At 32.4% G+C, this 13,312-nt stretch overlaps 1 protein-coding gene across 4 annotated transcripts in view; it reads right to left on the bottom strand.

Annotated features, from left to right (window-relative positions):
* The window catches only part of LOC122631286 (interleukin-1 receptor accessory protein-like 1-B), a 193,240-nt gene extending 182,856 nt beyond the window's left edge, over positions 1–10,384 (bottom strand). The window contains exons 1-2 of one of the 4 annotated variants that reach the window (XM_043816800.1): positions 10,286–10,384; positions 8,396–8,627 (exon numbers count right to left, since the gene is read on the bottom strand). In XM_043816800.1, the coding sequence (XP_043672735.1) occupies positions 8,396–8,613 (218 nt within the window). In that variant the 5' untranslated portion in view covers positions 8,614–8,627; positions 10,286–10,384. Of the gene's footprint in view, positions 1–8,395; positions 8,682–9,795; positions 10,240–10,285 lie in introns of those variants that run through there. The other 3 variants (XM_043816798.1, XM_043816797.1, XM_043816799.1) reach the window with 3 other exon arrangements.
* Positions 10,385–13,312: the final 2,928 nt, after the last annotated feature.

Consider the following 13,312-nt stretch of genomic DNA (forward strand, 5'->3'; position numbering starts at 1 on the left):
AAAAAAAAAAAAAAAAAAAAAAAAGAAAAAGAAAAAAAATAATAATAAAATAGAAAAAAAATATACACACGTAGATGCATATAAACGTGAAATCATCTCATATGAAAAATAATCCATATACGTGGGGCTATATTTCATGGAGACGCTCTGGAAACTAGGAAACGACTTTCCGCGAAACGATTATAGACTTCCGGCTGCCGTTTCGAAACCGCGTCCTCGCTGAAGTAAACGTGGACTGATGCTTTACTATACTATACTATACTATACTATACTGTATGTATTGTACCACATCATATAGTACATACACAAAAAGAGAAAGATATACATAAACGAGTTAACTATTCGTTTTCTCTCGTTCGACACGCCAGGATCATTATCCTTCCATAATAACGGAGTCTGTCATATGAAATAAAATGATTGAGAAAGATTGAAAGAAAAAGAAAGAAGAAGAGAAAGAGAAAAGAAGATTAAGTTCGTTTTTTTTTTTTTTTTTTTTTTTTTTTTTTTTTTTTTTTTTTTTTTAATGATAAGCCAATGCAAAAGATATCTTTTCTATTTTTGATATTATAGAAATAATAATGTAATATTTGTGATTATTAAAGATAATTCCATATGATTCTTTCTTCTTCTCTCTCTTTCTTTTTTTACTTTTGTCCATTCTGTATACATAACAATATACATACACACATACACACATATATATATATATTTTTCTGTCGATCATAACAAACATAACTGATAGAATTAAAAGGATAATATCGAAGACTTTATTCTATTTTCGATATATTTTTAATTAATAACTTTAAAGAAGACACTCCATATATAATATTAAATAAAAAGTAATTTTTAAATGATAGACAAATACTCATAATCAATAGTATTAATCGATTGAATTGAATTGAACATCCCATATTGTACCATATATACATATATGTGTATAAAAATAAAAATAAAAATATCTAAATAAATAGAAAAGAAAATTACATATTATCTACTGTTCGTATTTCAATTTACTTTGTTTTTATTGTCCCACGTGCACATCTATTCTTGGAATTCTCCATTCTTCTTAGAATTTGTCGATGCAACGATGCATTCTTATATCACCATAATCATAAATATAATCAACATGATCATCGTCGTCGTCGTCGTCGTCGTCTTCGTTGTTGTCTTCGTTTTCATCGTTCACCGTTCTCATCGTCGTCTTGTCATCATAATCATCATCATCATGTACGAAAGAATGGAAGAAAGAAAGTCGAAATGGGAAAGGAACATTACGTGGCTCGTATCCGCTGCTTGCAATCCGTGTATTGGATTTATGTGTTTGTGTGTATTGATATATATGTGCGTGCGTGCGTGCGTGCATGCGTACGTACGTGCCTGTGTGTTTGTGTGGATGATTTTATGCGTGCCTGGACGGCGGCCGCAGGAAACGATCGTGTGTCATTACGCGAAGTAATTTCTATTCCGAGGCAAAGCCGATATCCCGTCGTTGTATTCAACTGTGCGTGCGGAGAAAGATCGGCAATACTGCATCGTTACATATATACGTGGCGACTTCCATCTTTTATTTTTTATTTTTTATCTTATTTTATTTTATTATTATTTTATTTTTTCGAATTATTTCCTTTTTTATTGCTTAAGCCGTCCGACTTTGTTTTTCTTTCGAATCGGTAAAAGAAAAAAAAAAAAAAAAAGAGAGATAGATCTACGGTATCATCAGAAAAATAATAATTTTCTAAAGAAATCTACACCAAATATGAGTCTCCCAGGAGTAATAAACTAACAAGGTACTTTCATATCTGATTTATTTCGTTACTGTTTGATTATATATATGTATATATGTATGTATGTATGTATGTATGTAGTATGTGTGTATAAATCTGTCATTTGTGCATACACACGTAGAATAATTCAATTCTATATTTTCCAATTGGAAATTTACTTCATTATTTTTTGTATATATATATATATATATATATATATATATATATGTATGTATATATATGTTTATTATTTTCTTCGTAGGACATGAACTTGGACTTGCATATTATTTAAAAATAAAAAATAAAAAAGAATAAAAAAGAATATATATGCATATATTTACACCTTACACATACATTAAAATAATTACTGCGAACACAATTCGTACATACACTCAGGATGGCTCAATTAGATTATTTCCTTATCTTAAACTTCATGATCGTTTTACACATAACAACGTTTCTTCATTCTATGTATGTACATCTCAAACTATTATTCAAATACACACACACACACACACACACACACGGATATATGAACAGGCATGCGTATATTTAGATAAAAACGTCACCCGAATCACACGAATTTGAGAATCTATCGCTGCGACAAAATTTCACGCTTTCTACAGCTATCGTATATCAGGTATATACGTATACCAATTACAAACAACCATTGAAAGAAACTTATGTATATCGATTTCTTTCATTTTCGAAGACAAGTCGTCGAATATTTGATCAATCATCGAATTCCATTTTTTCGATTACTTCGAAAATATGGATTATAAACTAACGAGAGTTTTATAATAAGAGAAAATACTTTTCTTCTCTCAACCACGTTAGCCTCCTCCCTCTTCATCCCTTTCCATCCCTTTCTGAGAACGCCACCTTTTCATCCCCATTTTCAACGCTTTTCATCGTATGCACCGAACCATCGAAAGGATCTTTTTTTCTTCTCTCTTCTCATTCTATCTCTCTCTCTCTCTCTCTCTCTCTCTCTCTCTCTCTCTCTCTCTCTCTCTCTCTCTCTCTCTCTCTCTCTCTCTCTCTCTTTTTCTTACTCGTTACGGACCCTTTGGCGTTCGTATTTTAACAACGAAAAAACGGCTAAATAGTTTACTTAGCATTCCAGTCGAGTTTACCCCCAACTCCCAATCCTCAATCCTCATCTCACCCCAACTCACCCCTACCAAATCTCCCCCGTTCACCTTCTCTACACGTCGGCAACTTGGCTTTTAGTGGGTGCTTTTTTAAACGGAGAAAAGTAGTTAATCTCGCTCACAAGTTTATCCCCACCACCACCACCCTTATCCCTTCTCCAGAGATTACCCACAACCACAGCGACCGCCGCCATTTTTTTCTTCTTCTCTGCGCGCGACATTAGAATTGTTCTTTTTTCTTTTTTCTTTTTCTTTTTTTTTTTTTTTTACTACTTTCTTTCCCTCTGCTCCCTCCCTCTCCAGCTTCTCCCGTCCGCTCTTTCTTTTTCTCTTTCTCAAATACTACGTATAACTCTAAAAAAAAATGTTTATAAAATTTCTTTTTTCCTTCTTTCTTTTCATTTCCTTTTTTACTACTCATATAACGTTGAAGAGCTAATAAAAATATTCAACGAGTAGAGATTCTCGTTGAAATATTCAATAGACATGTAGTGTTCGCGTACACACACACACAGACACACACTATACGTCCATTAAATATCTCAACGGGAATTTCTACTCGTTTAACATATATATATATAGTAAATATTCAAGAAAGGCAGGGAGACAGATAAAGAAAAAAAAAAAAAGAATTTCTATAGATCAAACTCATTTTAAGATATGTACGAATAAATTGCAGTAATACGATTTTACGAAGTTAAAAATAATTAAAGTAAAACGACGAATTCATTCTCTCTTCCCTTGCAAAAAAAAAAAAGAAAAGAAAAGAAAAAGAGGGAACAATATTTATTCCTTCCCCTCCCATATTCGCACGCGTTACAACAATAAGCGTGAAAATAATACAACAGGAAATTCTCTCTCTTTTTCTCTTTCTCTCTCTCTCTTTCATATCAAGGACAGAGGGAGGAAGAGAGAAAGATCTTGAGAACTGGAGTTAGGATGGGTAACGAACCATGCTTAACAAAGTAGAAAACAAAGAGAGTTCTAAAGGTCGAAGAAAAAAAAAAGAAAAAGAGAGAGAAAAAAGAAAATAGATCCACCACTCGATAAAAAAATTTCTATCAATTCTATAAAAAAAAAATAAATCAACTATTAGCTAATAATTTAGCATCATAGCAAATATAATAAATAATTATTAACGATAGTGAATTCATATTGAAATGTATATATCATAATATAAACACTTATTGACGATAAATAACAAATAATATATATATATATAATTATTTTATATTTATTAAATATAATAATGATGATAATAAATATATATAAATAATTGATATATCAAATAAGAAATACTTTTCTCCACTTCAAATTCTTCGATAATTTATGTGTTGTGTGTATTTATATATATATAAGTTACACGATCAATGTAAATGAGACACCCTATATATTCTTTCGAAAGAGCGAGAAAGATGGATGGACACCGTTCGATGGAGACGTAACAGGTGTGTGGGCCGTTTTCTACTCGTCAAGAAAGAAAGGAAGAATCATAACTTCCTCGTACTACTTTTTCATCTTTTTCTTATTCAACGCCGCCATCTTTGATACTCGCGAAGAGCAAGAAGAAAAAGAAGAACAACAAGAAAACGAAAAAACGAAAAAGGAGTTCGAAAAACGGTTGGAGCCCTCTCAAGTGTCGTCGGGTTTAGTGTTGAATACACAGACGACAAACAACAGAGATCGTTTGACACCTGGAACTTTTCGAACCCTTGGTACTTACACAATGGACTCGTAAAATCCTGCTTTTGTTCGGATAATAAAGTCCCTACTGGTACTGCCGGTTTGGGTATACCGTTGGTTGTTTGTGACTTGTGTTGTGTTGTTTTTCAGCAGCTGGTGGAAGACACTCAATTATAATTAAAAATTTCAAAAACGAATTATCTTACGATTTTTTTATCATATACCAATCTCTCTCTCTCTCTCTCTCTCTCTCTCTCTCTCTCTTCATTCTATTCTATTCTACTCTATTTTACTCTACTCTAATTTCCTCTATTTTACTTTTCTTGTATTTTTCCCTTACCCGTTTAATTCTTGGCTATAAACTTCTTCGACTTGGATAAAAATTTCTTAACCTTACTTTTTACTCATGGTCGTTTCCTATTTCTTTTCTTTTCTTTTTTTTTTTTTATTTTCTACACTACTGTAGCTAGCTTTCTCTCTATATCTTTTTCTTCTTTTCTTTCTTTCTTTTTTGCATCTGTCTCTTTTCCCCCCTCCTTGATCTTTCGCAGAGTTCCTCGAAGAAAAGTATTTCGTCGAACTTCTCCTTAGGACCCCCTACAGTGATTCTTTCTGACCAACCCTAAACCTTCTTTTTCTTCTTCTTTTTTCACTCTCACTCTCACTCTCACTCTCTCTCTCTCTCTCTCTCTCTCTCTCTCTCTCTCTCTCTCTCTCTCTCTGTATCTCTATCTGTCTATCTCTTTTTCTCTATTTCTAACCTGTCCTTCGAAACCTTTTCTCAACTATCGTGAATCGACTGAAAATTGTGCTGGTTGCTGCAGCTCTCCCTCCCTCTCTCTCTCTCTTCCTTTGCTTCTACCGACAGGAGATATCATCTCTTTTTCTTTCTTTCCTCTTTTCCTTCTTCTACTTCTTCTACTTCTACTTCTTCAGCCACAATATATCTCGTTAGGATTGAAAGATTTTACCAAAGTCTTCTTTATAATCCTGAGGAAAAAGGAAAATGGAGGCAAAGAAGGGATAGAGGAAAGATAGATAAGTCACAAGAATTCATTTCCACGTACGTATTCCTTTTTTCCTTCATTTTTTTTTTTCTTTTCACTTTCCTTTCCCCTTCGCTCCCCTCTTTCTCTTTCTCTCTCTTTGTTGAAGAAGTAGAGGATGAAAAAGAAGAAAAATGTTCGTTGATTCCACGAACGTGACAGAAGAGAGAAACAAAGCCTTCCTCCTCCTTGTCGATCGTTAAGTTTACGAGACCACGAGATAATTATCACGTCTCGCGGAAGTGACGTGACTATACAGAAAAAGAGAGAGAGAGAGAGAGAGAGAGAGAGAGAGAGAGAGAGAGAGAGAGAGAGAGAGAGAGAGAGAGAGAGAGAGAGAGAGAGAGAGAGAGAGAGAGAGAGATTACAAGCTGTCTCGTCCGAATCGTCGAGCAACTTCTGACTCACTAGGGAATATACCAACATGGGGAATTACGAAATGGTGAGAAGAGGGGGATTTATTTGGAAAACTCTTCGAAAAAATTGGAAAAAAAAAAAAGAAAAAAAGGAAAGAAATAATCTATGAATACAATCGAACGACTAACTACTACTTTTCTACCGATTACGTGACAAAAATTATTAAACTTTTCTTTAGTCTTTTTTTTTTCGAATTATATATGTATATATATATCAGGTAATAAGAATGTTTTTATAAAATATTGTTATATTTGTTAAGATCTGTAATAGTTAGGAATATTTAATAAATAAAGAAATATACAATAAAAAAATATTTACAAATAAGCGATATTAGATTCAATTTTATTTTCTTGTCGAAATTTAGTGATAAGATGATTAATGAATATTGTCATGTAAAAATCTATGAAAATTAAGTAATAAATAAATATAAAAAAGATTGTGCATTTATTCGTAAAGGATTGAGGATCACTGTAATTCGAAGGCTATAAAACTTATAATAAATAATAGCTGGATGAATAAATAAAAGAATAATCTAAAATATAATTCGAAAAGCTTCGATAAATCACTTTTATTCGAAAGGAAGAGAATAACGAAGAACATAAAAATTATGTAATAAATGAACAAAAATATATTAACTAAATAAAACATAATAATCTCCTAATAAATAATATACTATACTCCTAATATTCTTCCTAATAAATGACATACCACTGCGATCTGAAAGAAAGAAAAAAGAATAAAAAGATTTTATAAATAAAAATAAAAATATAATAATAATAATAATAATAATAATAATAATAATAATAATAATAATAATAATAATAATAATAAACTTGTTGAATTATTCCAATGTGGAAAGATGTTTGAGAACCACTGTGATCCGAAAGGAAGAAAATAAGGAAGGATGCGAAGAGTCGAGGAAAAATATCGTGAAATTCCAGAAAGATGATCGGTCGATCGACGTCGTTGGTGCATCATAATACCGTTTGGCACGATCGCGAGGGAATAAAATTTGAAGAACGAGAGCATCCGACGAATACGACTACTACGACGCTACGACGAGGTCGACGACTATGACTATGACTATGACTATGACGACGAAGACGACGATAAGCCGTCGTACCACTTTTCGCGCGAACCTTTCCCTCAAAAGAATAATTCTACCATAGAAACGTTCCCCGACAAAAGATCCATAGCAAACGAAAACAAGATGATTCGTCATCTTTTCTTCTTTTCATCATTTTTCTTTTTTCAACAAGCATCTTCTTATCTTATCTTTCTCTTTTCTATCTCAAACATTTCTCATGGAAATTTAACCGATCGCATTAAGAAATTACGTATAATATCCGTTCGAATGTAACAACATAAACGATCGTGTTTTTCTCCTTTTATTACTTCTTAAAAAAAAAAAAAAAAAAAAAGGAGAGAGAAATAAAAAGAAGAAAATAAGTTTTCCAATTACCTGATAACTGTGCTTTTTCAAAAGGAACGAAGGAAGTTTAACGACAAAATAAAGACGAAAATTTAATATCCAAGGGTTTGAAGTTCTGAGAAATCAGAGAGAACTCTCGTTTTCTCTCTCTTTCTTTTTCTTTTTCTCTACGTTTTACTGTCTCACTCGTCTCGTTGTTACGAATAGTTCCGACGAAAAGTCGAAATCCACCGAAACGAATCGCGTTCGGTCGCTGTGGCAAACGAGAAAGAGAGGACAGAGATATATAACTATAGAAGAAAAGAAAAGGAGAGGAGTACTCTCCTCAACTCGTGTCGTGTCGTCAAAACGAAATGCGAGCGACGAAGAAGCATATGAAGCAAATTATAAAAGGTCCAAACGAAAAAAAAAAAGAATAGTCAATATATATGTACGTTGTGTAGTGTATATATATATATATGTGCGTATGTGTGTGTACGTATATACGTTCATAGTAAGTGGAATAATATCTTCAAACGAGATTTCTTCCTTTTCGCTTCCTTTTTGCCACGAACATGAGAATTTCACCTTGCCGTTTGATCGTAAGCATTACCAGTTGAACGATATGACCAACAGAAGAAAAAAAAAAGAAAAAAAAAAGAGAAAAAAAAACTGAAGAGGACTTGTATTTATTCGATCAATATTTTTATTAATTGATCGTAAATATTTCGTAAAATAAATGATCCAGTATATACGAATATTTCGATCGATATAAATAATTAAATATCGGAATCTCATCGTCTTATATCACATGCTAATATTTTATCGTAAATAAATAGCGAAATAAAAATATATATATATATATATGCGTAAATATAACCATAAAAAAAGTAAATGTATAAAATTTGATCGTAGACTTACCATTCGATGCTCCTGTAGCCTCGTAGACAACAATGAAGAGATTTGAAGGATCCTACGTTAGCATATTCGGTCGTTACAACTTCCTTCGTAAATCTCAATCCACCCGGTAGATTTTCAAACTTGTGCATGGAACAGTAGTCCTTCAACTCGTTTCCACCGGAAAGTACAACGAGTAAGGACACGAGAACGAAAACTCTCATACCGAATAATTCCGCCATCTTACTTTGTCGATCTACACAATTCTCTTCCTGTTATTATATTATAACCAATCAATATTACTAATATTCTATTAATAATTTTGCACACTCGCGAATAATTTTTTTCTCTCTCTCTCTTTCTCTCTCTCTCTACTCTTCCCCCCCCCCTCTCTCTCAACAAAGAAAAAAATATTTTCAAAAAAATAATCGCGATGATTGTATGATTTTACAACGATAATAATAATGTTAATAAAAAAAAAACAACAACGAAAACGACAACAATAATAATAATAATGACACTAACAGCAACAACAATAACAAAATGGCGGACGCGAACGCGAGTTTACATATTTTTGCGCGACTTTAAATCGGGCGTACTAAGGGGATCACGTGACTCGGCATGAAATAATTTCCAAGATCGAAAAGAAGATGGAAATCTCCTTCTTTCTTCCCACGCTCGTCTCTCTTTCTTTCTTTTTCTTCTTATTTTATCTTTCTTTCTCTTTCGGAGCAACAACTAGTTCCCTTTCTTCTTTGCCACTTCGTTCTTTTTGAACTTTCTTCTTCTTATTCTTCTATTTCGTCGACATCACACGAACGAACGAACGAACGAACGAACGACGAACAAACGTACGAGCTAACGAACGCGAACGAACGCTTTCGCGCGGTTTAGCAAAACGGTTCCTTCTTCTTTCTCTCGCAAGATTTTTCGTTTATACAGAGCTGGTACACATTGCTAATATTAAAAAAAAAAAAAAAAAAAAAAAAAAAAAAAAAAAAAAAAAAAAAAAAAAAAAAAAAAGAATATCAGAGAAACTACGAAAGGTAATAGTAAGTATTCGATCGCTTCGTTCTTCGTGTCGTTCGTCTTCTGTCTCTTTCTCTCTCCGTCCGTCTGTCTATCTATCTGTCTCTCTCTTACACACACACGCGCACACATACATACACATACGCTCGTTTCGTCCTTTCTTCCTGGACGGTGCCGCGTGTTTGTCGTTAAACACGCGACCAAGAAACGAAGAGAAAGAAAGAAAGAAAAAATGAAAGAAAAAAAATATATATATAGTGAGAGAGAAAGAGAGAGAGAGAGAGAGAGAGAGAGTAAGAGAGAGTGAGCGAGAGAGCAAAAAAAAAAGAAATATCCGAAAGCTTTGCGGCCGTTTACACGAAGATTTTAAACAACGGTTGGGAAAAGTACTTTACCACACTCCTTTACTCCCCGTTAACCACACACACACACACGCGCACACACGTACGTACGTAAGTACGCATGTACGAACACTACGCGCGCGAACACACACGCACACGAGAAAAACTCTTTTTCGCCGTCTTGTTCGTTCAGTCACCTCTTCATGTCGAGATTGACTATCATATTTTTCTTATGTTTTTCCTTACTTCCTTCCTTTGTATCTGTTTTTCTCTTTCTTTCTCTCTCTCTCTCTCTCTCTCTCTCTCTCTCTCTCACTTCTCGTTATTCTTCTTCTTCTTCTTTTTTTTTCCTTCTTCCGCGAACGTTCAAACGTTAAAATAAAATGAAACAACTGTGGAAGTAAAAACAAGGTAACGCAACATTACGCTGGAGTAATATTTTCTCTTCTTTCGTGTATTAACTACGTTGGGATAATAAAAAAAAATGCGTGTATGTATGTAAATGTACGTATATATATATATATAAACGAAAGAGAAATCGCACCAATACAAAAATGCCAGAGACAGAAGCAACAATAGCAGCTGAACGAAGCAGTAACGTCACACGATACACGCACGATGAATGCCAACGGCAGACTGCGGGAACAGCCACCTTGAGCAATGCACGCGCGACCGTTCGAAACGGGCCGCCTGTTGCCTCTCTCGTGACGCTTCGCTCTTATTCGGCTATGTTCGGTCAACCTCGTCGCGACACGCTAGGAGTACCTTACGCCTTCTCTTACGGGAATTTTCGGAACGCTTTTAAATGCACATTCATTGCTTCCCCCTCCCCCCATTTTTCTTCTTTTCTCACGTTATTATTCTAATTAATTTTAATTAATTTTTATTTTTTATTTAATGTTAATTTTATTTGTATATATGTATATTTATTATATGTCTATATATTTATATATATGTATGTTTCTACTTACAAAAGATAGATGAATAAGATGATGAAATATTGGAAGTTGAAAAAATATAAAATAACAATATTAATATTAATAATATAATTACTTATATAATAATAATATTAATATTAATATTATTTTATACAAAATATAAAGTAATAATATTAATTTAGTGTATGTGTGTACGTGTGTGTGTATGCACATAATACACACACGTTTTTCTTGATGAGGTCGAAAATCGAAATAACCTATAAACACACAATATACTAAACTTACTCATAGATGTGAATTATACTCATTACGATGCAGTTATATGTGCGTGTGTATGATATATATATATATATATATATATATATATATATATATGTGCACCGATGATAAATAAGGAAGGTTAAAATCCAACAAATTTAAGAAGCGGGAATACTCTTTCGTGTTCGTCATTTCGCACGATTTCTGTTCTAAGAAATCGATTGCGTTGATCTTCTGAACTATATTACACGCAACTTACACATACATACACATGCTTGTATTCGTAATATAAAATGAAGGACGGAACGGTAGAGTATTATATGTTACGTAAAGTTTACCCGTGCGTGTTAAGCTATGTTAGGTATTTATCAATGTATTATTCTCCTCGATTTTTTTTTATTGTCTAACGATTGATAATGACGCCGAATGTTATCTTTCTTTTTTATGACACACAGGGCGCGCACGCGCGCGCGCACACACACACACATGTATCGTACGTTATTCACACATCAACGTTAATCTTAAATTTATCGGCTTTTGAGTTCTAGTTTAGGTTAGGTTGAAGCTTAAGTGTAAAGTAAAGCTTAAAGCTTGCATAAGTACATAGATACATGCATACATACAAATCTACATATGTACATTCGTATGTACATGATGATGAATATGGAAATGTATGTATGTATTGAAATATATATATGTATATTTCATTCTTACTTATCTTTTAAGCTGTAGTTAACTCGAAAATTAATGTCCGTTTTATATACATACATGCTTATATTTATTATATGTGCTTATATATATATATATATTTCTTAATTTATAATAGATTCAAATAAGATAATGAAATATGGAAAATTGAAAAAATATAAAGTATGTATTATTACTTTTCTTTAAAAATTTTTTTTAACGTTTAATATATCGAAAACATACATATATATATATTTTTTTATTATACTTTATTAATATTGTTATTAAATTATTATTATATTTTATATAAATATTAATATGTATCAAGAAAAAGTATATAATATTTTATATAAAAAAATATATATACATACATATGTATAATTACCGAAGGCTTTAGTTTTCGTGAGATCTGATATATTACAGATCTGTATCTGTCCCATTATAAATGTCCAAATATATTTGTCCAAAAATATATCAATTAAACAATATATATATATATATACACATACACACACACACACAGAAGGAATTAGTCTCCCGTCTTAAATCCACCATTATGTATATAACTACATAATATATATATATACATATATATAACAATATATATATATATATTTTCGCGCAGCATGTCGAACGGTAAAGTGAACGACGTTCATGTATCGTCGTTTGTTTTTTGAGGTTATATGGAAGCTCTTCGACGACGAGTAAAGAGGACGAGCACACTTCACTTCTCCTTTTTTCTCTTTTTTTCTTTCTTTCTTTCTTTTTTTCTTTTCTTTCTCTCCTTTTTTTTTCTTCTTTCCTCTTTTCTTCCTTTTCTTTCTACCAACCATCCCCCTGTCCCCTAACCTCACCCCTGCCACCAACAAGCACCATCACCACACCACCACCACGCCTTTTTCCTCGTTCGAAAGCAAATAAAATGAACGTCTCGTAGCCCTCGGGTAAACGCAAACATTAAAGAAACGCCGACGATCCTCGAGAACGAACTAACACTCTCAGTATTTCCGCGGAACTACTACAAAGCGACGAAGATGACGGCCACGAAGTAAAGTCATCGACTAAATAATTAGCATTTAGCAAATACAAATTTCAATTCTTATTTTTTTTTTTTTTTTTTTTTTCGTAACGTCGCCTCGTAGAACGCGATCATTGAATTTCAGCGATTCCTTGTTTCAAATATTTTGTTAATTTACCGTACTTTTTATTAATATTACCGGTATACTCGGATGAAAAAAAAATAAAATTTAAGAGAAAAAAAAATATTAATCTTTTATTCTCTTTATACAATCGTTACATGCATCATGTATATACGTATGTATGTATGTATAATGCGTCGATTCTATCGCTTAAGTATATGTAATGTTAAAAAGAGCTAATACACGTTTGGTTATATATATGCATATACATATGTAATACGTTATTTGCAAATTTCATTTCTTTTAACGTGCAACGATTTTTTTTTACTCGGAAGCCCGATTTCCAAGTATTCTTCTTCTTTTTCTTTTTGTTTAATTAATGTTTCTTCTAACAATGTTTATTTAACGATATATGTATAAATATGAGGAAAAGAAGGAAAGATATTATAATAATTTTAATAATTAATATCTTTATATGAAAGAGTTGTGTTAAAGAAATAATTTCATTATTCTAATTGACATTTGTATGTTGGAATTTAAACAGGTGAA

This window comes from Vespula pensylvanica, chromosome 8 (genome assembly GCF_014466175.1).
Source record: "Vespula pensylvanica isolate Volc-1 chromosome 8, ASM1446617v1, whole genome shotgun sequence".
Lineage (NCBI taxonomy): Eukaryota > Metazoa > Arthropoda > Insecta > Hymenoptera > Vespidae > Vespula > Vespula pensylvanica.